A 23,858-nucleotide genomic window follows, 5' to 3' on the forward strand; every position below is an offset into this window, starting at 1 on the left:
GATAGAATGGTATAAACTAGCTCTTGATGTGTAGGGAGAGAGTGGATAATGAAAAAAATGATGATTTCTTTTTTCAGCTTCAGTTGGCAGAGAAAGACAAAGAAATAAATGGACTGACGACACATTTGGAAAAACTCTCCGGGGAGAAGGTATCGAATGGTGTACTTTAACATCTTTCATGAGACAGTGAATGATACTACAGCTTTATGAAGACACACATTTTATAATCACGTGAGGGTGGCTAAAAAAAGTTAAATTAAGGGCGCCTGGGTGGCTCAGTGGGTTGAGCGTTCGACTCTTGATTTTGGCTGGGTCATGATGCTAGGGTCATGGGCTCGAGTCCTGCTGAGCTCCTCGCTGAGCATGGAGCATGCTTAGGATCCTCTCTGTCCCTCTGCCCCTCTCCCCTGCTTCTGCATGCGTGTGCGCTTGTGCTCTCTCTTTCTCTCTGTCAAAAAAAAAAAAAAAAAAAAAAAGTTAGGATAAAGAAAAGACTGAAGCAGATCTTAGTATGCTTAGGTCCAGAATCTTTTTAGTTAAATAATATTTTTAAAATATTTTACTTTATGGGGAAAAGGCTGAAGTGTTTAAGTTTAGCTTGCTCTTTGTTACATATATTGTATTTAATAATAAAGAAATTTTAGGATGTTTAAATTTAGAAAGAGTAAAAAATTTAAAAGTTATACATGATATTGTCTTTATCTGGTTTTCTTTCGTGAAGGAAACATTTTAGAAGTTCTTTAATGATTTATAGTGTAACTTACCAGTGAAACAGAATGTACATTTATAATGTAAAAAATGCTACAGTGTAGCATTTCACAGAGTATTGTTTGAGGTCTTTTGGGGGCCCCTATCCCCTTTTAGAGGTCTACAAAGTTACAAACTATTTTCATAATACTATAGTGTTATTTGGGCCCCCCCTCCCCCCCGTACTGTGTTACATTTAAACATGCTGGTATGAAAGCAGTGGTGTTAAAACTGCTGGTGTGTTAGTTTTTGAATCAAGGCAGTTACACCAAACTCCGTTAGTGTAGTTACCATACATGGGAGGACCCTGCCACCCCACCTTTCCTGTGCCTGTTATCTCTGCCCCGCAGCAGCATCTGGGCAACGCCAGTGGCTGCTGGGCTTCTCCTGGGGCCAAAACAGATTTCCCAGCCACTGGCGGCCCAAAAGTCTGGAGAAAATTTGCTTGCCGTTCTTGCTGTTGGGCAGCTCTCCAGTCCAGCGGAAGGGCTACGTGTCATGAGGGAAGCCAGGCTGTGAAGAGCCGGGTTGCTTCTGTGGCACGGGCAGAGCTTTAGAAAGATGGTCCTCAAAGCACACCTGGTAATTGTTGCATGACGAAAGGTAATTGTCGCATGATGATCCTGCCCTGCTGCCCCCAAAATAAAAATGGACTCCTGTTGGTCCCTCCCCCCTCCCCCCAACCACACACACTTGGGCACTAAGGGAGGTCAGTCGGTTGTCCCCCTCCCCTCCTTTGCCGGGACTTGGCAACCCCAGAGAGGAGCCGCTGTGCCCTGAGTCCCAAGAGGGTCTCTGAGGGCTCCCTGCCTTGCAGCCTCCAGCAGGGGCGCCTCTGTAGTGTTAGGGCGCTGGGGCTCGTGTGGGAGGCCATGTGGCGCGGCCATTCCCACGGGAATGGCACTAGCTGCAGACTTGGCACCTCTGCTCTGGATCCTGGGTTAAACTTGAAGTTGTGTTTTAGCTGGCATGTCTTGGCTTGTGGTCCGTGTGAGTCGGCTCTGTCAAGTCGCCATAATAAAGCTTTGTAAGGTGGCAAAAAACATGTTAACCGTTCATCTTAACCATTGCAGTAAAGGTTAAAAACAAAAAGCCTGATGATGAAACAGTAAAATAGTAATCTTTTATTTTCAAACGTTTTTTTAATCTTTGTTTTTGAGAGAGAGAGAGACACAGTGTGACCAGAGGAAGGGTAGAGAGAGCAGGAGACACAGAATCCGAAGCAGGCTCCAGGCTCTGAGCTGTCAGCACAGAGCCCGATGCGGGGCTCGAACTCATGAATTGCAAGATCATGACCTGAGCTGAGGTCAGATGCTCAACGGACTCAGCCACCCAGGTGCCCTGAAACAGTAAAATAGTAATCTTAATCGAAGCTTGATCTCAGGGTGCATGTCTTTTTAATATTCTATGTGATGAAATGGGAAGTACCCCCAAAGTGCTTCTGCCTGAAGTATGATGGTTATCTTAAAGTGAAGTACTTGTGCAGTTGTTTGGGTTGTGAGCTGAACTAGCTGCTTTTTTCCTAGCATATCGTTTCTGTATTAAAGAATGACTAATACGGGTGACTCAGTTGGTTGTCTGACTCTTGATTTTGGCTTAGGTCATGATCCCAGGTTCGTGGGAATGAGCCCTGCATCGGGTTTCATGCTGAGCGTGAAGTCTGCTTAAGATATCCCCACCCTCTCCCTCTCCCCCCCCCCCAACTCCTTGCCCCTCTCCCCCCCTCCTCGTCCCTCTCCCCTGCTTATGCGCTCTCGTGCACTCTAAAATATATATAAAAAAAAATGACTAGTAGACAAGATATATAGTTATTTTAAAGGTAAGGTATTTGGTAGGTGTTTTCTTGAAAAGAAGTGACCTTTAAGGAAAAAACAAATGATAGTATTTATTGCCAGTGATAAAATTCAGGCTTTTAAGCAAAAACTAGAACTTTGGGTAACTTGTATCTGCTACCATGAGCTTGATAATTCCCAGTGCTTACACACTTTTCTGATAAGATGGGCAGTAATATTAAGACTGATTTTTAAAAAGTGTTTAGTTAAATTGGCCAGCATTTGGAAGATCTACATGACTCAGTGAACCAATCAAGTTTCCCAAATGACCAATGATGATACTACAAAATCACCCATGATAAGGAGGCCATTCAGATCTTAGGGTTGAGTGGCGTTGCTGTGTGACAGTTGCAGAATTCTGACTTATCTTTTTTTTGTTGTTTTTAAAGTTTGTTTGTTTGTTTATTTATTTATTTAGTGTGTGTGTGTGTGTGTGTGTGTGTGTGTGTGTGTGTAAGTGGGAGGAGGGGCAGAGGGAGAGAGAGAATCCCAAGCAGGTTCTGTACTGTCCGCACAGAGCCCAGCACGTGGCTTGATCCCATGAACTCTGAGATCATGACCTGAGTTAAAATCAAGAGTCGGATGCATAGCCAACTGAGCCACCCAGGCTCCCTGAATTCTGATTTTTCAAATCCATCATTTTCTGTTTGTCCCTTAGCATTCTATAAGGAAGAAGAAGAACCTTCGGGGTGTCACAGAGCTTCCCTAACCTCTCCAGGCATGGCACTGTCTTAGCACATTGGTGTGTTCACCAATTGGAATTGTTTAAGAATTTTAAATCTGGGGTTTGAATATAATAGCATGGTTAATTAAATCATTGGTCAGGTGATTTAACTCAGTCTCCATCTTCCCTCCTATCCCTGATGTAGAGGGGGGCTGTTAGTAAAATTTCTAACTCTCTGTAGTCACGTGTTTGGTCCTTCTGGTGGAACTGAGGGCTTCCCAGGAGTCACCTTGTTAGCATAAATTATATTAGTCTAAAGGGACTTACTATGAATGACAGAAGACATTGTTGCTATTCAGGAAATTCTAAGAGTTTTAGGAGATCTTTGCTAGGAACCAGGGACAAAGGCCAAGTACATTTTTGTATCTGTGTATGTGTATGAGTATATTTTTAATTTATATTTAGGTGTCTTGTGTCCATCTGTCTATCTTCCTGACAGTCATGAGTATGAACTCTTTAGTCAGTGGATTGGAATTTGTTGCTCTTTGGTTTTGTTTTAAATATTTGTGTATTTTGAGGTGAGTGTGCAGAGGAAGAGGGAGAGACAACCTCGGGCAGGCTCCACACTCAGTGTGGAGCCCAGCGTGAGTTGAGATCATGACCTGAGCTGAAATCAAGAGTTGGATGCTTAATGGACTGAGCCACCCTGGCACCCCTAGAATTTTTTTTTTTTTTTTAATGTTTGTTTATTTTTGAGAGAGAGAGACAGAGTGTGAGTAGGGGAGGGGCAGAGAGAGAGAGCGAAACATAGAATCTGAAGCAGGCTCCAGGCTCCAAGCTGTCAACACAGAACCCGACGCGGGACTTGAACTCACAAACCACGAGATCATGACCTGAGCCGAAGTCGGAAGCTTAACCGACTGAGCTACCCAGGTGCCCCGGGGACCCCTAGAATTTATTACTGTTCTTAATTTGATGTTTCTACAGTTCTAGATTTGGTCAATGGAAGCACTTTGAAACTGGTTTCCTGATATTCACCTGTATCAAAAGGGTGTTGTTGATTTTTTTGAGTACTTAATATCTTTCCAGCATTGCAAGATATTCTGGCTTATCTTGTACCCTTCTTCCTCCTGCCTTGCGGAGGTTGTAACAAGGTTTGAGGGAGGCACATGTCATACAACAATGGGAACAAACACCCAGTCATCACGCTTTTGAACTACAAAAGGATCTCATCGTGTACCCTTCTTAACTCATCTTTGGTTTGTCCGTTGTTGTGTTTGTTCTTTTTTAAAGTTTATTTGTTTTGAGAGAGACAGAGATAGCATGAGTGGGGAGGGGCAGTAAGAGGGAGAGAGAGAATCCCAAGCAGGCTCCATGCTGCCAGTGCAGAGCCCGACATGGGGCTCAAACCCACGAAACTGTGAGATGATCACCTGAGCTGAAATCAAGAGTTGGACACTTAACTGCTGACCCACCCAGGCACCCCTGGAATTGTCCTTTTTTTTTTTTTTTTTTTTTGTTGTTGTAATAAGAACAGGGTTTTTGGCTTGTTATTAGAGATGGTATTTAGAAACCAAAATATGGGCCCTCGGTGTGTCCATGATTCCTGGTGCTCATTGCCTCTAGATCTTTTCAGTGGACAGAACTAAGAAATGTTATTTTAGATATCATGAATTGTGGTCCAACTCCACACAGTTCTTCTCCTTGCCTTCCTCATTTCCTATTTCTATGTCCCGTCTACCGTGAGAATTCTGGTGTCCAACAATACCAACACTTGTATGCATTTGCCAAACCCAATAATCCACAAATATTACTATGAGACAGAAACCTATTAAGTAAGAATAGAATTTGAGGGGCATCTGGTGGCTTAGTTAGTTAAACGTCCAACTCTTTTTTGACTCAGGTCATGATCTCAACAGTTTTGTGAGTTCAAGCCCCACATTGGGCTCTGCGCTGACCCTGTGGAGCCTGCTTGGGCCTCTCTCTGCCCTTACCCTGCTCGAGAGCGCTCTCTCTCTCCTCCCGCAAAATAAATAAACCTAGAAAAAAAAAAAAAAAGAATTTGAGATTGAAGTTGTTTTTCCTGCCTCTTAACACTTTAGAGTATTATGTTGAAATAGTTTTTTCTTCTTCCTCCTCTCTCCCCTTCCTCTTTGCTTTTAGTGTGTGGGAACACAAAATGAAAAGTGGGTTATAAAGATTCCTGCAAAGGGACACCTGGGTGACTTAGCGTTGGCTCCTGATTTGGGCTCAGGTCATGATCTCACTGTTTGTGGGAGGGAGCATGGAGCCTACTTGGGATTCTCTCCCTTCCACTCTCTGCCCCTCCCCCATTTCCATGTGCTAGTGCTCGCTTTCTCTAAAAAAAATAAAATAAAAAAGATTGCTGCAAGTAAACAATTAAAGATAATTAAAACAATAGCACAAATGAAGAGTGAGAAAATGATTTTTTTTAAATTTCTGGTATGAGTTTTGGTCAAGTGTATTGCAAAGTTAAAACAATGATGCTCTAATCATGGGGCACTTGGGTGGCTCAGTCAGTTGAGTGTCTGACTCTTGATTTCTGCTCTGGTCATGATCCTAGGGTTGTGGAATTGAGCCCCGGGTCCAGCTCCTTACTGAATGTGGAGTCTGCCTGGGGTTCGTTCTCTCTCCCCTCTCCCTCCACCCCCCTCTCCCTTTCTCCCTTCCCCTTTCTCCCCCCTCCCTCCCTCCCTTCCTTCTCCCCTCTCCCTCCTCCCTCCTCTCTCCCTCCCTTCTCCCCCCTCCCTCCCTTCCTCTCCGTCTCTCTCTCTGTCTCCGTCTCTCTCTCTGTCTCCGTCTCTCTGTCTCCGTCTCCCTCTCTGTCTCCGTCTCCCTCTCTGTCTCCGTCTCCCTCTCTGTCTCCGTCTCCCTCTCTGTCTCCGTCTCCCTCTCTGTCTCCGTCTCCCTCTCTGTCTCCGTCTCCCTCTCTGTCTCCGTCTCCCTCTCTGTCTCCGTCTCTCTCTCTTCTTCCCTCTCTCCCCTCTCTCCCCTCTCTCTCCCCTCTCTCCCCTCTCTCTCCCCCTTCTCTCCCCCCCCTCCCTCTCTTCCCCCCCTCCCTCCCTCCCTCTCTCCCTCCCCCACCTCTCCCTCTACTCCTCCCCCTGCTCACTCTCTTTCTGTAAGATAAAAAATCAGTGATGCTGTAATCAGAGCTGACAAGAAGTTGGGAAGAGATGTATATATATTACAAATGCTTCAGACAACTTTGAGATACGGATTTACTTTCAGTATTGTGAATAAGAAACCCAGCTCTAAGTGTGTATTGTGCTTAGAGATATTTGCTAATGCTAGAGAGAAGCAGTCAAGATACTTTATATATTTTACAAGTATAAAAAGACATTTTTATATGAAATATTTATATATGATACATACATAAAATTGTTTAGAATTTATAAAATGGTTATATTACCTACCTGACAATTAATATTTCTACATTAAAATGTGTTTGAGGGGCACCTGGGTGGCTCAGTCGGTTAAGCATCCGACTTCAGCTCAGGTCGTGATCTCAACAGTCCGTAAGTTCGAACCCCGCATCGGGCTCTGTGCTGAGAGCTCAGAGCCTGGAGCCTGTTTCAGATTCTGTATCTCCCTTTCTCTGCCCCTTCCCCGCTCATGCCGTCTCTGTCTCTCAAAAATGAATAAACGTTAAAAAAAAATTAAAATAAATAAATAAATAAAATGTGTTTGAAGTTTTATATAGGATATAGTCCTGAATGATTATAACTGCTTGTATGTTTTATTATGATATAAATGGCTGAAATCACATAAAATAGCATTGTAACTGTAATATACCGCACTAACAAATTTTCCCCAAACTTAATGGCTCAAAGCATTTGTTATTTCACAGCTTCTGTGAATGAGGAGTTCGGGTGTGACTTAACTGCGTCTTCTGGCTTTAGACCTCTCACAAGCCTGCAGTTAGGTTGTCAGAGGGCTCAGTCATCTCATGGACGTAGATTTGTTTCCAAGCCCACTCAGGTGATGTCAGGATTCAGTTCCTTGGTGGTTATTAGTCCAAGGGCAGACACACTTCCTCTGCTGCCATCTTCCATGCGGTCACTCCTCTCCTGTACTCTTGACTCAGGTGAAAGGTTACTCAAAACACAGGGTAACCTTTAAAAATGTAAAGCTGATCACTTCCTTGCTTAAAGCTCCTTAATGGGCCTGTTGTGCACTTAAGATTAAACCTTAACACATGATATTTTGTATGACTGGCCTCCATTTCTCTCTCTGTTCCCATCTTAAGCCACAATGTCCTGTTTCACTATCCTCCATTGCAGAGTCTCTCTCAGTAGTTCTCAAACTTGAGCTTGTGTCAGAATCCCCCGTAGTGCCTGTTAGACCCTAGATTCCTGGGTTCCATTCCCAAAGTTTCTAATTCACTAGGTTGTAGTGGGGCTTGAGATTTGTGTTTCTAAGTTCCTGGTGCTGCTGCTCTGGGCACCACACTTTGAGAACTGTTCTAGTCACTCAGTCTGTACAATTCACCAATTGCCTTGTTTTCTCAGGGCCCACATTCATGTCCTTTGTCAGGAATATTCTTGCCTACAATTCCTTATTATTTTGTTAGACTTTTTTATTTTATTTTATTTTTTTTTTAAAGTTTAAACCTAAGAGGGGCCCTTGGGTGGCTCAGTCAGTTAAGCATCCAGCTTCAGCTCCAGTCATGGTCTCATGGTTTGGTTTGCGAGTTCAAGCCCTGCATTGGGCTTCGTGCTGAGAGTGTGGAGCCTGCTTGGCGTCCTGGCTCTTTCCTCTCTCTCTCTCTGTTCCTCCCCCACTCACACTTTCTCTCTCAGGATAAATAAGTAAACTTTTTAAAAAAAAGAGTTTAGGGGTGCCTGGGTGGCTCAGTCGATTAAGCATCCAGTTTCGGCTCAGGTCATGATCTCATGGTTCATGGGTTCGAGCCCTGCATTGAGCTCCACACTGACAGTATGGAGCCTGCTTGGGATTCTCATTCATTCTCTCTCCCTCCCTCCCCCACTTGCACTTTCTCACTCTCTCAAAAATAAATACAAAAAAAAAAAAAAAAGTTTAAATATATGAGAATAGAATAATAGAATGAACTGTTGTACTCCTCACCCAACATCAGTAATTGTTATTTTATGGCTGTCTTATCTATGCAACCATAATTACCTTCCTTCTTCCCCAGTGATTTTTTTTCAACTATATTCCAGAATTCATATTACTTCCCTCTAAATATTTAAATATTCTTTTCTTGATTCATCCTTCAAGTCCCAGATTAACTGACTCTTCCTGAGTGAGGCCTTCTTTGACCTCCCACTCTGAAGTACATACCTTTATTGAATTCACACCTGGGACCTGTTACTTTTATTTTGTAGCATTTAACATAATTTGTAATTAATGTTTATTTCTGCCTCTGCTTAATTGTAAGATACATGAAGATAGGAAATGTCCATTTTATTCACCATTTGTAGCTCCTAGTACAGTGCCTGATACTTGAAGTTAAGTATTAGTTGAATTAATAAATTAATGGGGCAAACATAATTTATAGCTTTTGCTTATAAAAACATTTGGTGAAAGAAATGTACTGGAATCAGCAATTTTATTGTCAGTAAGTACCCTGCCCTGTCAGGGTGCAATAGAAGTAGGACAGTTTGGGGGCGCCTGGGTGGCTCAGTCGGTTAAGCGGCTGGCTTCGGCTCAGGTCATGATCTCGCGGTCCGTGAGTTCGAGCCCTGGGCTGACAGCTCAGAGCCTGGAGCCGGTTTCAGATTCTGTGTCTCCCTCCCTCTGACCCTTCCCTGTTCATGCTCTGTCTCTCCCTGTCTCAAAAATAAATAAAAACGTTAAAAAAAAAAAAAAAAAAAAAAAGGACAGTTTGTTTTCTGCTTCTGGTCTCCCTGAGTTACTCCTGATTTTCTTGCTGGTGACACTGTAGTTTTATGTTACTTAAAAAGTCTGTATTTATAAGAATTTCTGTTTCCTATTTTAACAGCTTATTTAATGTTTATCGCCCCAGTGTTATCTCAGAACCATCAGAACCCCTACCCTAGTAGGGTACAAGGTTAGGACTAAGTCCCTTTTGTGTATCACTAAAACCTAGATCCACTAGAATGAACCAAGTGATTGTTGAGTGGATAAATGAAAAGTACTTACCACCATCTAACTATTTATTTTACATATTTTGTGTATTGTAGTTCTTCTTTGCCCTAGAGTATAAACTCCATATGAGCGGGAATTTTTGTCTGTTTTGGTTATTCCAGAATCCCTAGTGCCTACCACATAATACTCCCTAAATATTTATTGAACATGTGTGTGAATAAAAGAACTAACAGTATGAAGTAATAGCTCTCTTAAGATTAAAAACCCTACCAATTTAGGGATGCCTGACTGGCTCAATCGCTAGAGCATGTGACTCTTGATCTCAGGGTCGTGAGTTCAAGCCCCACATTGGGTGTGGAGTCTACTATAAATAAATAAACACATAAATAAATAAATAAATCCCTATCAGTTTAACTTCATTTAGGAACTTAATAGCTTAAAATATCTTATTTTCATGTCATTCAAAAACTATTTAATAGAATTATCATTTTCATATTTTCATACTATTTCAAATATTCTGCATAAACGCCTTAGTAGAAACATAAAGGGGGAGAGTAAAGAAAATAATAAGCAAAAGCAAAATGGCAAATAATGATTTAAAAGAAAGATTGTGGGAAATACAAATAAAAATTTTTTAAATTAAAAACCATTTCAGAATAGTTGTTAACATCAGATACCTGACTATTTATTTTTTCTGAATCATTTTGTGTTTCCAGATGGTTTGCTTCCTACATGACAGTGGAAGAGTAGCATATATACTTAAAATTAACGGGAGATAGCTGTAATGAAATGTTATAATAATAGCACGATTAAATAATCATGACCCCACACAACTGGTCCTAGAAAAGTCGTAGACTACCATGTTTCCCTTTTTAGCTAAAACTTAGCGGCTATCTAGGAGTGATAAAAGGAGGTTATGAGAATTATATAATACCTTGAACAGCTTGTTCAGAGTTGTAATTCCGAACATTTAATGTCTTTCCTCCTCTTTGATTGGGTCAACATGTGGCATATAAGGGAAATATATTACTCCTCCTGTTTAACAGTTGGGAGTACCAGAGACCTCCTTAATTCGTTGGGTAATTTGTAAAACCAAGGCTACTGTGAGCCATTTTGGGGCCTTGAAGAAGAAAAAAAGATGTAGGCATTCTAGCAGAGGCAAACCAGCTAACCACACTTTTGTGCCTTAGAACTATAAAAGAGGATTCCTAACAAAATCTATTCGTTACATTGTGGAGGCTTTTATTTTAGGAGGATTCTAAGTCAGTCATTAACAGTTTTGCCCAGGTGACATAGCTGTATCCTGTCATGCATGTCTTTGAAGGTAGAGGAAGTCTTGGAGGAGTTCTGAGTTTTTGGCCATTTTTCTTTTTTTTTTTTTTTGTACTTCTTTATTTTTGAGGGAGAGGGAGAGAGAGAGAATTCCAAACGGGCTCTGCACTGTCAACACAGAGCCCGACATGGGTCTCAAACTCCCGAACCGTGACAGCGTGACCTGAGCTGAAACCGAAAGACACTTAACCAACTGAGCCACCCAGGTGCCCCTTGACCATTTTTGTTCTAAGGGCCTTTTGATATAGTCTGGTGAAGTCTGTTTTCAGAAATAGTTTTAAGTGATTAAAGCAAAATATACAGAATCACAAAGGAATCAAATTCTAAGAAAGTTATCAAAATTTTCAGTTTATGATCTATGTGACAGGTAGTATATGTGCTTATTTCAAAATGTTAAGATTTAGCATGTCTAGTAATTACTAATTTCAAAGTAGTGAAATATAAAGGCTGTTTTGAGATGGCTGCAGTGACTGTAATATGAAGTGAATATATCTTTGATTCTGTAGGTGACAAAGGTATTGGAACTGTTCGCTACTGTGGTTTTTTGGCCTTCATAATCGAAGAAAATGCTAAATTTCAGTTAGAAGTTAGTGAAAAGATAACACATTTATTTTCCCCATCTAAATTGATTTATCTCCTGAATTCTAAACGTGGACCCTTTGGGGGGTGTTGTAAATGCAAATTTAAGAATCTTCTCTAAGTCAAGAGTTCAGTCTTCCAATTTACCAAACAGCCTACCTATAACTGTCTTGTTCATGTCACTGTGTTCTCTTCACCCCACCTCCAGTTTCCCTCATGAGGAATCAAAGCTGCTTGTTACTGGACCTTTTCTTACCCTGCATCCTATTTGCAGGGGATTTATTACATCTCTGATGGTAGAGGAGAGGGGTATTAACTTAAGAGTGAACTCTTTATTGTGTTGGAATCTCTGAAGTTGCTTGACTATACCAATGAATGCATAAATCTCTTGTTGAAACCCTTGACTCCATATAATTTGCTTAAACTTTTGTAGCAGTTGACCCTGTCTAAACCTTTTACTCTTTCCTGTCCTTTTCCTCATTTCTTGAATCCTTTTGGAAATATTTTTTGGGGGTGCCTGGGCGGCTCATTCGGTTAAGCATCTGACTCTTTATTTCAGCCATGGTCGTGCTTTCATTGTTTGTGAGTTAGAGCCCCGCGTCAGGTTCTGCACTGACAGCTCAGAGTCTTGAATCTCAATCCCTCCCTCCTTCTCCCCCACGTCTCCCCCCTCCACCCCCCTCTCTCCCTCTCCCCCCACCCCAGCTCTCTGCTCTTCACAGCTTGGTGTGCTCGCCTTCACACGCATGCATAGGTGCGTTCTCGCTCTCTCTCAAAAAATTAAAAAAAAAATTTTTTTTTTAATTTACTCTCACTTTTTCTCTACTCACATTGCACTTTCACAATACTGAATTACGGTGGCAGCGCGTCTGGGGTTTTTTTGATTCATGGCAGGAGATGAGGGAACCTCTGTTGAGGTCCTGCTGTGTTCTAAACACTCTACTCATTTCTCAGTAGTCCTCCTAGGGCTGGAAAAGATAGATTCTTCAGGGTTATTAGTGCTGGAGAAGTCTGACTCCAGTCTGCCATATTATTTGTTTCTAATTTCTGCTTATTTATTTCTAATTTCAAGTATGCCTAGAATAGCTTTGCTAGAATAACCTTAGTAAGGACCATTTTACCATGTTATTACTGTTCAAGAACAGTTAGACCCATTGTAATAAACTGTATGACAAAGATTTGGCACATCTGGCCTTCACTTGACTTTTTAGTTACATATTTCTTGCTCTTAACATGCAACCTGTGCTCTAGCCACATCGTTCACTTAACCAATCCTGCAATATGCTTATTATTTCATGTATCTTCTATACTTTAAAAAAAATTTGTTTTTAACATTTTTTTATTATTGAGAGACAGAGCATGAGCTGAGCATGGGAAGAGCAGAGAGGAGTAGACACAGAATCCAAAGCAGGCTGCAGGCTCTGAGCTATCAGCACCGAGCCTGACACGGGGCTCGAACTCATGAACTGTGAGATCATGACCTGAGCCGAAGTCGGATGCTCAGTCGACTGAGCCACCCAGGCACCCCTATGCTCTTTTCACAGGCTTAGGAGAACTTGTAATTGCTGTATCTCTTCTCATCTCTTCTCTGCTGTATCTCCTAAATTGACTTGAATTTTTCATGTTTACCAGTTTTTCTTTCTATGATAGTGACTTACTTTAAGAGTCTTATCTGTTTTCTCATAGGTGACATTTAGCAAAACCAGCTGAGTTTTGCTTTACAGATAAACTTTTCCACTCTTATATTCTATGTTAAAATTTCTGGTTGATTTTTTAAATGACTCTTGATGTACAGTTTAATGAAACCCACCTATTTTAAGTGTAACTTGATGAATTTTGGTAAATATATATAGTCTTGTAATTACCACTGTATTCAAACTATAGAATGTTTCCATTGTACAGACTTCCTTCATGCTCATTTTTAGTCAGCTCCTTCAGTTATCCCCAGTCCCAGACTGTCACTGATCTGTCTTCTGCTACTGTATAGTTTTACCTTTTCTAGCATTTCATGTAAATGCAATCATGCAGGATTTATCCATTCACTAGTTAGACATTAATCCTTTTACCAGCTGATGGACATATGGATTATTTCTAATGTTTTGCTGTGAATAATGGTGCTGTGAACATTCTCATCTCTCTGTGGGCATGTGTTTTCATTTTTCTTGGGTAGATGCCTACAAATGAATTGCTCTCTTGTATGATGGATTTGTTTTTAAGAAACAGCCAAACTGTGGGGCGCCTGGGTGGCTCAGTCAGTTGAATGTCTGACTTCGGCCCAAGTCATGATCCCGTGCTTCATGAGCTCAGGCCCGTGTCAGGCTCTGTGCTGATAGCTCTGAGCCTGGAGCCTGCTTCGGATTCTGTGTCTCCCTCTCTCTCCACCCCTCCCCTCTTGCCCTCTGTCTGTCTCCCTGTCTCCCCAGAATAAACAAACATTAAAAAAATTTTTTTTAAGAAACAGCCAAATTGTTTTTCAGAGTGGCTGTACCATTTTGCATTCCCACTGGCAGTGTGTGAGCATTTCAGTTGCTCTGTAGGCTCTTAGTACTTGGTATTATCAGATTTTAATTGTAGTCTTTTCTGGTGGGTATGTAGTATTAACTCATTATGGTTTAAGTTTTAATTTCCCTGATGATTAGTGGTGATGGGTATCTTTTCATGTGCTTATAGGTTATTCATATATACTTTTTTTTTTTTTTTTTTTTTTTTTTGAGCAAGAGCATGAGCGGGGAAGGGGCAGAGAGAAGAGGGTTGGGGGTGGGGGACAGAGGATCAACGTGGGCTCTGTGCTGATAGCAAAGAGCCCAATGCAGGACTTGAACTCTCAAACCATGAGATCATGGCCTGGGCCAGAGCCAGACGCTTAACCGAGTCACCCAGGCGTCTCTTGATTCTTTTGTAAAGTGTTCATATCTTTTATCTATTTTTTCTATTGAGTTATCTTTATTGGTTGTATTTAGTTTTAAGAGTTCTTTATGTATTGTACGTACAATTCCTTTGTCATATATTTTGGAAATATTTTCTCCCAATATGTAGCTTTCTTTTTCACTTTTAAAAATACTATACTTGAGGGGCTTCTCAGTGGCTCAGTCAGTTAGGTGTCAGACTTTGGCTCAAGTCATGATCTCATGGTCTGTGAGTTGGAGCCTTGCATCAGGATCTCTGCTGTTAGCAGAGCCCACTTCAGATCTTGGGTACCTTGCCCTGCCCCCATCTGCCCCTCCCTACCCCCCCCCCCCAACTAATCATTTAAGAAAAATATATATCTTTGAAGAGCTAAATCTTCTAATTTTGAAAATAGTTTAATTTAGCAGTATTTTTCTTAATGATTCATGCTGTTTGTGTCCTAACACATTTTTGCCTCATTCAAGGTTACAAAGAATTTTCTTTTATTTTCTTCTACTAGATTTATAGCATTAGCTCTTATGTTTAGATTTATGATCTATTTAAAGTTAATTGTTTTGTATGGTATGGTATATAATCAGAATTTGTCTATTCCAGTTCTTTTAAGCTTATGCTTAAAAAAGCCCATCCCTGTCCTTCATTGAATTACTTCTGCATCTTTGTTGAAATTGAACGGACTATGAATATGGGTATTTGGGGGGCTCTGTCCTTTATTGATTTATATCAGGGGTCAGCAGACTAACAAGCCAAATATGGCCCATGGCCTATTTTATAAATAAAGTTTTATTAGCATATGGCCATGCCCATTCACTTAGGTATTACCTCTAGCTGCAACGGTAAAGGCATATTTGAGTAGTTGTGACAGACTGTTTCTTACAAAGCTGAAAATGTCTATCAGGCCCTTTATGGGAAAAATTTGCCAGCCCCTAATCTGTATGTTTAGTCATATGCCAACATTGTGTCTCCTGATTTTATAGCTTCTTATATCATAAATCTTGAAATCAGGCACAAGTCTTTGTTTTTTTGTTTTTTTTTAAATGGGCTATTTTAGCACCTTTGTATTTCAGTCTTTATTTTCAAATCAGCTTGTCAATTTATACAAAAGCCTGCTGGGATTTTGTTGGGATTGTACTGAATGTATAGATCAATTTGGGAGGAGTTAATAGCATAAAAATGCTGTTTTCCAGTCCATGAATGTGGTATATTTCTTTCTGTTGAGGCTTTCTTTAGTATCTCTCAGTAAGTTTGTGGTTTTTAGTGTATAGGCCTTGCACATTTTTTTATTAATTTATATCGGAATATTTTAATATTATCTATTGATGCTACTATAAATGGTATCTTTAAAAACTTCATTTTTCAACTGTGTGTTGCTTATATATAGAAATACAGTTGATTTTATGTATTGACCTTGTATACTGCAATCTTGCTAAATCCACTCATTCTCCTAGTTTTAGTAGATTCCTTAGGATTTTCTACATATGTAATCATATCTCCTATGAATAAAGATGATTTTACTTCTTCCATTCCAGTCTGCTTTAATCTTAATCTTGCCTGAATCCACTGTTTAGTATCTCTAGTATGATGTGGAGTAGAAGTGGTAAGAGCAGGTGGAATTATTTAGTTTTTCACCATTAAGGTTCACTGTAGGCACTTTGTTGTTCAGTCTGGCTATTTGAAATGTCTTTTTTCATATTAAGGAAGTTCCTCTTTATTTCTGGTTTGCTGAGATTTAAAATATATATATGTGAGGCTGTTGAGTTTTGTAAAATGTTTTTTTTACATCTATTGAAATGATCATACGGGTTTTTTTTTTTTCCATTAGTCTGTGAACATAGTGATTTACATTGATTTTTGGATGTTAAGCGAACTTTGTTTTCTTGTGATAAAACCCACTTGGTCATGTTATTTTTAAATACCATATTTGATTTTTTTTTTTTTTTGTTTTGAGAAAGTTGTGCACGCACATGAGCAGGGGAGGGACAGAGGGGGAGAGAAAGAGAATCTTAATCTCGAGCCTGACGTGGGGCTCGATCTCATGACTATGAGATAATGACCTAAGCTGAAATCAAGAGTCAGATGTTTAATCAACTGAGCCACCCAGGCACCCCATGTTTGATATTTTAATGAAGATTTTTGCATCAGTATTTATGAGGGATGGGGTCTGCAGTTTTCCTTAATGTCATTGTTTGGCTTTGGTATTAGAATAGTGCTGGCCTTATAAAGTAAGTTCAGAAGTGTTTTTTGAAAGAATTTATATGGGTTTGGTGTTTCTTAAATGTTTGATAGAGTTTACTAGAGAAGCAGCCTGGTTTGTTTTTTTGTTTTCTGACTTTTATTGACAGCTAACTTGTAAGAGCTGCCCAGTTTCCTCTTAGCTCAATAAAAAGAGTATCATCGTGGCACAAATTTGAAAATGCATTCGGCTTTTTTATTCTGCCTTCTGATGTTGGAAGGGACAATTATGCGTAGTTGAGAGCCACCTGTATTCTTTGAACATGATGGGGAAATAATTTTATTTTATTTTGACCAAATGTTTAATGCTGCCCCTAAAATATTTCATTGCTTATTCACCTTTGGTTTTGTTAATTTTAGGAACTTAAAATGAGTCTAGAAAATCAAGCAGAAAGGAAAACAGAAGGTCCGAATTCTCAGAGTCCTCGGAAGATCTCACAGTGTCTCAGTACATGCTCAGAGCAAAATGGTCATGTTGCTGCAGTGCCAAATGTACAGCCAGTTCTGCAATATGGTAATCCTTATGCAACACAGGAAACCAGAGGTTATTGAAATATTTTTGGCTTTGGGTTAACTGAATATGAAGTTTTTTGGTTTGTATCTTCCTGAGATTAGAGAACTATTAGTACAGTTAGCTGTAATAGAAATCTTATTTATTTATTTATCTATCTGTTTATTCATTTTAAAGCTATCTCTAGACCGAGATTCTTTTAAAGTTTATTTATTTTTGAGACAGAGCACCAGCAGGGGAGGGACAGAGAAGGAGACACAGAGTATGAAGCAGGCTCTAGGCTCTGAGCTGTCAGCACAGAGTCCAACGTGGGGCTCAAACTCAGGAACCGCAAGATCATGATCTGAGCCACCCAGGCGCCCCAGAAACATTATCTTATAACCAGTAGTTTTAATGTTTAACTAGGGTTCATCTAGGAGTGCTGCAGCGTGAATGAGTAGTCTTTTTGCTTATTACATGTAGTTCTTATTTTAAAAAATCACTTGGGTTAAAAGACATCATTTTTGTGATGCCCTAAAATGGTTCTTATATCCTGTTCATCATAGCTATACACAAAGATTCTCATTTTAGTACCAAGTTTCATTCTACTCTTCCAAAATTTTATTTCAGATGGAGCAGATGGTGCTTTTTACCCCGATGAAATCCAGAGGCCACCTGTAAGAGTACCTTCTTGGGGAGTGGAAGATAATGTTGTCTGCAGCCAGCCTGCTCGAAACCTTAGTCGGCCGGATGGTTTAGAAGACCCTGAGGATAGTAAAGTAAAATGAATTTCCATTTTCTGAGCCTGTCCCTTTTATTTTTTGTTTCCTGTAGAGAGGTTTGTGGAAGAAGGGAGTGTGTGTGCTTGTGTATACATGTGATTGCTTACTTAATTTTTGGAAAAATCTGCTTTTATTTAAATTTGAAAAATCAACCATCAATATGGGTCAGACTTACACTTTAGGATTTATACTAAAGTAAAAGATTAAGTTCAGAGAATGGCCTCAGAATATCATAGCTATCAGTTTAATCTTTAAAAAATGTTTTTGAGATATAATTAACATATAACATTAGTTCAAGTATACAACATGATTCCATATTTATATATATTGCTAAATGATCACTACAACAAGTCTAGTTAACTTTCATTATCACACATAGTTACAAATTGTTTTCCCTTTTGTGATGAAAACCTTTAAGATGTGCTCTTGGCGGCTTTCAGATGTATGATACATTATTATTAGCTATAATCACAGATAGGTTAATCTTAACTATCACTTACTAAGTAATTTATTCTTTTGAATGTAGATGTACTAGGTTGGAAGAAGCAGTGTTAATGACAATATTATGCTTCAGTATGTGTCCTTTAATTTTAACATTTATGCCCCATTTTAAATTTTAAGATGGACTATATATAGCTAGAAAAAGAGCAATCTTTATATATATAAAATATTTAAAGTATTTTATATAAAATATTTAAAATATTTTAAGTATACATTTAAAAAAAAATATATATATATATAATTATATCACAATTTTCTCCTTCTGAGAAATAATTCTTTTAGACATCATCAGTATTTAATTTTTTAGCAACCCAATACTGATTATTGAATTAGTTTGTGTAGCATGTCATTTTTACTTTTACTTCATTGAAGAGATTTCTTCACTATTTAATAATAAATTCTTTTCCTAATAGCAGCTCTTTTTGGATTTCCTGTGCATTAAGATGAATTTAAAAGAAATGCTTTATTGTGCTCTTTGCAAGTACAGCAGTATCATGACCTGTTTCTCATTTAATCTAGTTTGCTGCATTTAATTGCTATTAACCTTTGCAGAAACTGATCAGTGTTCAGACAGGCATGATTTTAGCCCTAGTGCTCAACACCCATAATGGAGAAAAATGTATTTCTCCCACCTGCCTTTTGGCCTTCTATGTCCATTACTGGGAATAATTAGGAAAACTGTCAGAACTTTTGTAGCCTATTTAAGGTCTAGAGTATAATCTTACTGCTTTTTCACACCTTTACTTCACATTTTGCATATTTAATCTGATCATTCTTGGCACAGATGTTACATGTGACAAGCCCTTCTCTTCCATAGTCATCTGCTTCAGTTTAATTAGGAGAATGTTCTTTCTGATCTGTGTGCTTTGCCCTCCTGCAAACCCATGAGAAGCAGTGTTAGAGTCTTGTGCTCATTTGCTGACATGCTTAGATTTGGTAATGAGATGGAAGGACTCTTAATAGGCAACACCTTGGGTAATTGTATTTTGCAATCAGAAGATTTTTCACTTTAGACAGAAACTAATTTTTATGTACATTTAGACTTTTCAGAAAATCTTGTCATTACAACAATCACTTGCAAGTAAAGTATTTTAATGAATAATTTTTAGAATATAGAAAGCAGATTTGAGTTGACCTATTCCTTTTCTGTGGTTCCCTGCCCGGGGAGTAATTAACAACCACAGGACCCTGGAGTCAGGGTTGAGTTTGCTTGTTCTCCAGCCTACCTCAGTCATAAACTTGCCATATCTCCTCCTCCCTTCTGTACCACAAACTGGTCAGCTATAAGATCAAAAGCCTTTTGTGACTCCCTTTTCCCTAATAATTGTAGTAGCAATAACTATAGCATCATAATTATAATGGTGCTTGGCTGTTTAAATATATCAACTCATTTATTCTTCATAGCAGTCCTGTGAGGTAGGAACTATTATGATCTTTTCTTTTATAATGGAGGAAACCGAAAGAATAACAGGCTTGCTTCATCACACAGCTGGTTAAGGGTACAGTCAGATGAGGATTTGAACCTCATCAGTTTGGCTATAAGAGCTGTGGTCCTAATCACCTATCAAATAGACTAAACCAGAGGTTCATGGCATGACACCATATAGGCGAAAAGAAATACTGAACAATTTCCTAATGAATGTAGTAACTATTTGAAAAAAATAACGTATTCTGAATTGAAAGAAAAACTCATATATATTTTTTAAGCTTATTTATTTCCTTTGAGAGGGTGGGGGAGAGAGAGAGTCCTTCTATGAGCATGGAGCCTGATGCAGGGCTGTCTCACAAGTGTGAGATCATGACCTGAACTAAAATCAGGAGTCAGATGCTTAACTGACTGAACCACCCAGTCTCCCCGAAAAATGCATATTTTTATTTCACTTTTAAATAAGCACAGTTAGGGGCACCTGGGTGGTGCAGTTGGTTGAGAGACCGACTTCGGCTCAGGTCATGATCTCACGGTTCGTGGGTTTGAGCCCTGCGTCAGGCTCTGTGCTGACAGCTCAGAGCCTGGATCCTGCTTCCGATTCTGTATTTCCCCCTTTCTCTCTCTTCCACTCTCCTGCTCGTTCTCTCTCTCTCTCCGTCTCTCTCTCTCTCTCTCTCTCTCCGTGTCTCTCTCTCTCTCTCTCTCTCTCTCTCTCTGTCTCTCTCTCTCTTTCTCTCTCTCAAAAATAAGTAAACATTAAAAAAAAAATAATAAAGCCTGTCTTTAAAAAAATAAATAAGCACAGTTATTAATGGGATATATGTGGTTGTTGACCACTGTACAACTGCTTAAACCTCAGAGTCAGATTGGACAAGCCACCTTCATTTCCTCATTCACATTGATTTTCACAAAGCACATGCTTTGTTTCATCAACTGCCAAAAACCCACCTTCTTCTCAAAGATAAGGTGTCACTGAAAGGAATGTAGCACTATCTAATGTTGAAATTGTGGGCTATCTTGAACTAGTTGTTCATGTAGTATCTGACAATTAACTTAGAAAATTAAAAATCTCCCATAGTACTCTGTGAATTTGATGTGGTGCTTTAGCAATAGAGGAACCATGTAAGCCCTTGCTACTAAGAAGTACAGTATGTGGACCAATAGTATTGATATCTCCTGGAAGTTTGGTAGAGATGCAGAATCTCCAGCTTCACTCTGTACCTAGTGAGACTCAGACTGGATTTAACAAAAATCCTTTCATGACCATATGCTCAGTAGAGTTTGAGTTGCATTGGTCTCAACATCCTAAGCCCATCATTCAAGACAGGAATACATTTTCTTCCTTTAACACACATCCTACTTTTCAGTTGTTTTCATGCCTTTGTTCACTAAACTCCTTGGACTGCCTTTATTCCTTTTCCTTCCCTCTATCTCTGAAAGACTAAAGCCCACACATTCTATTGATGTGTGGTTTGCTTGCAGCTTTTCATAAGATTCCTTCACTGTGAATCCTTGAACTGAAGACAATTTTGTTGGTGAACATTTTTTTCCTGATGAGTGATTCTCAACAAGGGTCTGTGACTGAAATTATTAAAACTACATTTTGAAAGAATCAGGGCCTCTTTCCTGTCTGTCATGGTGCATTTGAGTTCTGGGTTGGTATTTGTCTTTTTTGGGTAAATACCTAATGTGTGATTACTGGATCATAGGATGTTTCTATTTTTAATTTTTTGAGCAACCCCCATATTGTTTTCCACAGTTAGCTGCATCAATTTGTATGCCTACCAACAGTGCATGAGGATTCCTTTTTCTCCACATCCTCACCAACACTAGTTGTTTCTTGTGTTTTTGATTTTAGCCATTCTGACAGGTGTGGAAGTGATAGCTAATTATGTTTCTGATTTGCATTTCCCTGATGATGAGTGATGCTGAGCATCTTTTCATGTGTCTGTTGGCCACCTGAATGTGTTCTTTGGAGAAATGTTTGTCCGTGTTGGGAGAGAGAGAGTCAGAGGCAGGGCACGAGCAGGGGACGGCAGAGAGAGATGGAGACATAGAATCGGAAGCAGGCTCCAGGTTCCGAGCTGTCAGCACAGAGCCTGACATAGGGCCCGAATTCACAAACTGTGAGATCATGACCCAAGCCAAAGTCGGATGCCCAGCCAACTGAGCCACCCAGGTGCCCCTCTTCTGCTTGTTTTTTACTTGGATTATTTGGTTTTTTGGGTTGTATCAGCTCTTTATATATTTTGGATACTACCCTTCTCTCAGACATGTCATTTGCAAATTTCTCAGTTTTTTTTAGTTTTTAGTTTTGTGTGTTTTTTTTTTTTTTTTTTTTTTTTTTTTTAGAGTGCGAGCAGGGGAGAGAGGCAAAGGGAGAGAGAATGTTTTTTTAAGTCTACTAGAAATTTTTTTATGTTTGTTTATTTTTGTAGAGAGAGAGCAACAGAACATAAGCAGGGGTGGGCAGAGAGAGAGAGAGAGGGAGACATAGAATCCAAAGCAGGATCCAGGCTCTGAGCTGTCAGTCAGCACAAAGCCCAATGCAGGGCTTGAACTCCCAAACCGTGAGACCATGACCTGAGCCGAAGTTGGACGCTTAACCGACTGAGCCACCCCGGCACCCCTATTGGTAGTTTTGATTACTGATTTAGTTTTATAGCTGGTTATCAGTCTGTTCAAAGTTTCTATTTTTTCTCATTTTAGTTTGGGTAGGTTATGTGTTTCTAGAAATTTATCCCTTTCTTCTAGGTTGTCCAATTTGTTGGCATGGAGTTTTTCATAATATTCTCTTAGAATTGCTTGTATTTCTGTGACGCTGGTTGTTTCTCCTCTTTCATTTGTGATTTTGAGGGTTTTTTTTTTTTTTTTTTTTTGAGTCTGGCTAGAGGTTTATCAATTTTGTGGTTTTTAAAAATTTTTTTTTAATGTTTTTATTTATTTTTGAGACAGAGACAGAGTGTGAGTGGGTTAGGGGCAGAGAGAGAGGGAAACACAGAAGCAGAAGCAGGCTCCAGGCTCTGAGCTGTCAGCACAGGGCTCGAACTCATGAGCTGTGAGATCATGACCTGAGCCAAAGTCGGACGCTCAACCGACTGAGCCACCCAGGCGCCCCTATTTTATGTTCTTTTGAGAACCAGCTCCTGGTTTCATTGATCTGTTCTGTTTTTTTTTTTGTTTGTTTGTTTCTGTATCATTTATTTCTCTCTAATCTTTATTATTCCTTCTGCTGGTTTCAGGTTTTTGTTTTTCTAGCTTATTTAGGTGTAAGGTTAGGTTGAGATTTTTCTTGCTTCTTGAGGCAGACCCGTTATAAACTTCCTTGTTAGGACCACTTTTGCTGCATCCCAAAGATTTTGGACTGCTCTGTGGTCATTTTCATTTGTTCCCATGGGATTTTTAACTTCTTCTTTCATTTCTTGGTTGGCCCCCTTCATTGTTAGGAGCAGGTTATTTAACCTCTATGTATTCTCTTTTCTGATCATTTCTTGTGTATTGTAGTCAGAAAGGATGCCTGGTGATTTCGTTCTTTTTTAATTTGTTGAGACCAATGTTTTGTGGCCTAATATGTGGTCTGCTCTGGAGAATATTCCGTGTGCACTTGAAAAGAATGTATGTTCTGCTGTTTCAGGATGGAATGTTCTGAATATTTAAATATTTATGTGTATATATGTTAAATCTATCTGGTCCAGTGTGGCATTCAAAGCCACTGTTAATTTTCTGTTTGGATAATCTGTCCATTGAGGTAAGTGAGGTGTTAAGGTCTTCTATTATTCCATTACTGATTAGTTAGTTCCTTTATGTTTGTTATGAACAGTTTTATGTATTTGGGTGCTCCTATATTGGGCGCATTTTTATGTCTTCTCGTTGGATTGTTGTCTCTATGAATTTGACTATTGATCCCTCATATAAGTAGAATCATGTAGAATTTGGTTTATTACTGGCTTTTTCACTTAGCATAATATCTTCAAGATGTATCCATTTTGTGATGTGTCAGAATTTCCTTTTTGAGGCTAAATAATACTCCATTTTGTTTATCCATTTATCCATTGATAAGACATTTGGGTTGTTGTCACTTTTTGGCTAATGTAAATAATGTTGCCATGACTGTAGGTGTACAAATCTGAGTTCCTCCTTCCAGTTCTTGTACATGTATACCCAGAAATGGAATTGCTGTATCAAAGGGTAATTTTATTTTTGTAATCATTTTGCATTTGAATTTTGAATTTAGTATGATTGCATTTTGAATTTAGTATGATTAATCTTATTT

At 39.4% G+C, this 23,858-nt stretch overlaps 1 protein-coding gene and 1 non-coding gene across 3 annotated transcripts in view; one reads left to right on the forward strand and one right to left on the reverse strand.

The window, feature by feature from the left end:
- TAX1BP1 (Tax1 binding protein 1) overlaps positions 1-23,858 on the forward strand; it is an 89,810-nt gene that overhangs the window by 60,009 nt on the left and 5,943 nt on the right. The window contains exons 14-16 of one of the 2 annotated variants that reach the window (XM_078441110.2): positions 78-149; positions 16,744-16,927; positions 17,504-17,652. In XM_078441110.2, the coding sequence (XP_078297236.1) occupies positions 78-149; positions 16,744-16,927; positions 17,504-17,652 (405 nt within the window). The remainder of the gene's footprint in view (positions 1-77; positions 150-16,743; positions 16,928-17,503; positions 17,653-23,858) is intronic. The other variant, XM_078441114.2, reaches the window with a different exon arrangement.
- LOC132679996 (small nucleolar RNA U13) lies at positions 4,364-4,471 on the reverse strand. Its single transcript, XR_009610473.1, has one exon. It is a non-coding gene; the product is annotated as a small nucleolar RNA U13 (small nucleolar RNA).

The sequence above is a fragment of the Panthera onca genome, chromosome A2, assembly GCF_046562875.1.
Source record: "Panthera onca isolate mPanOnc1 chromosome A2, mPanOnc1 haplotype 2, whole genome shotgun sequence".
Classification (NCBI taxonomy): Eukaryota; Metazoa; Chordata; class Mammalia; order Carnivora; family Felidae; genus Panthera; species Panthera onca.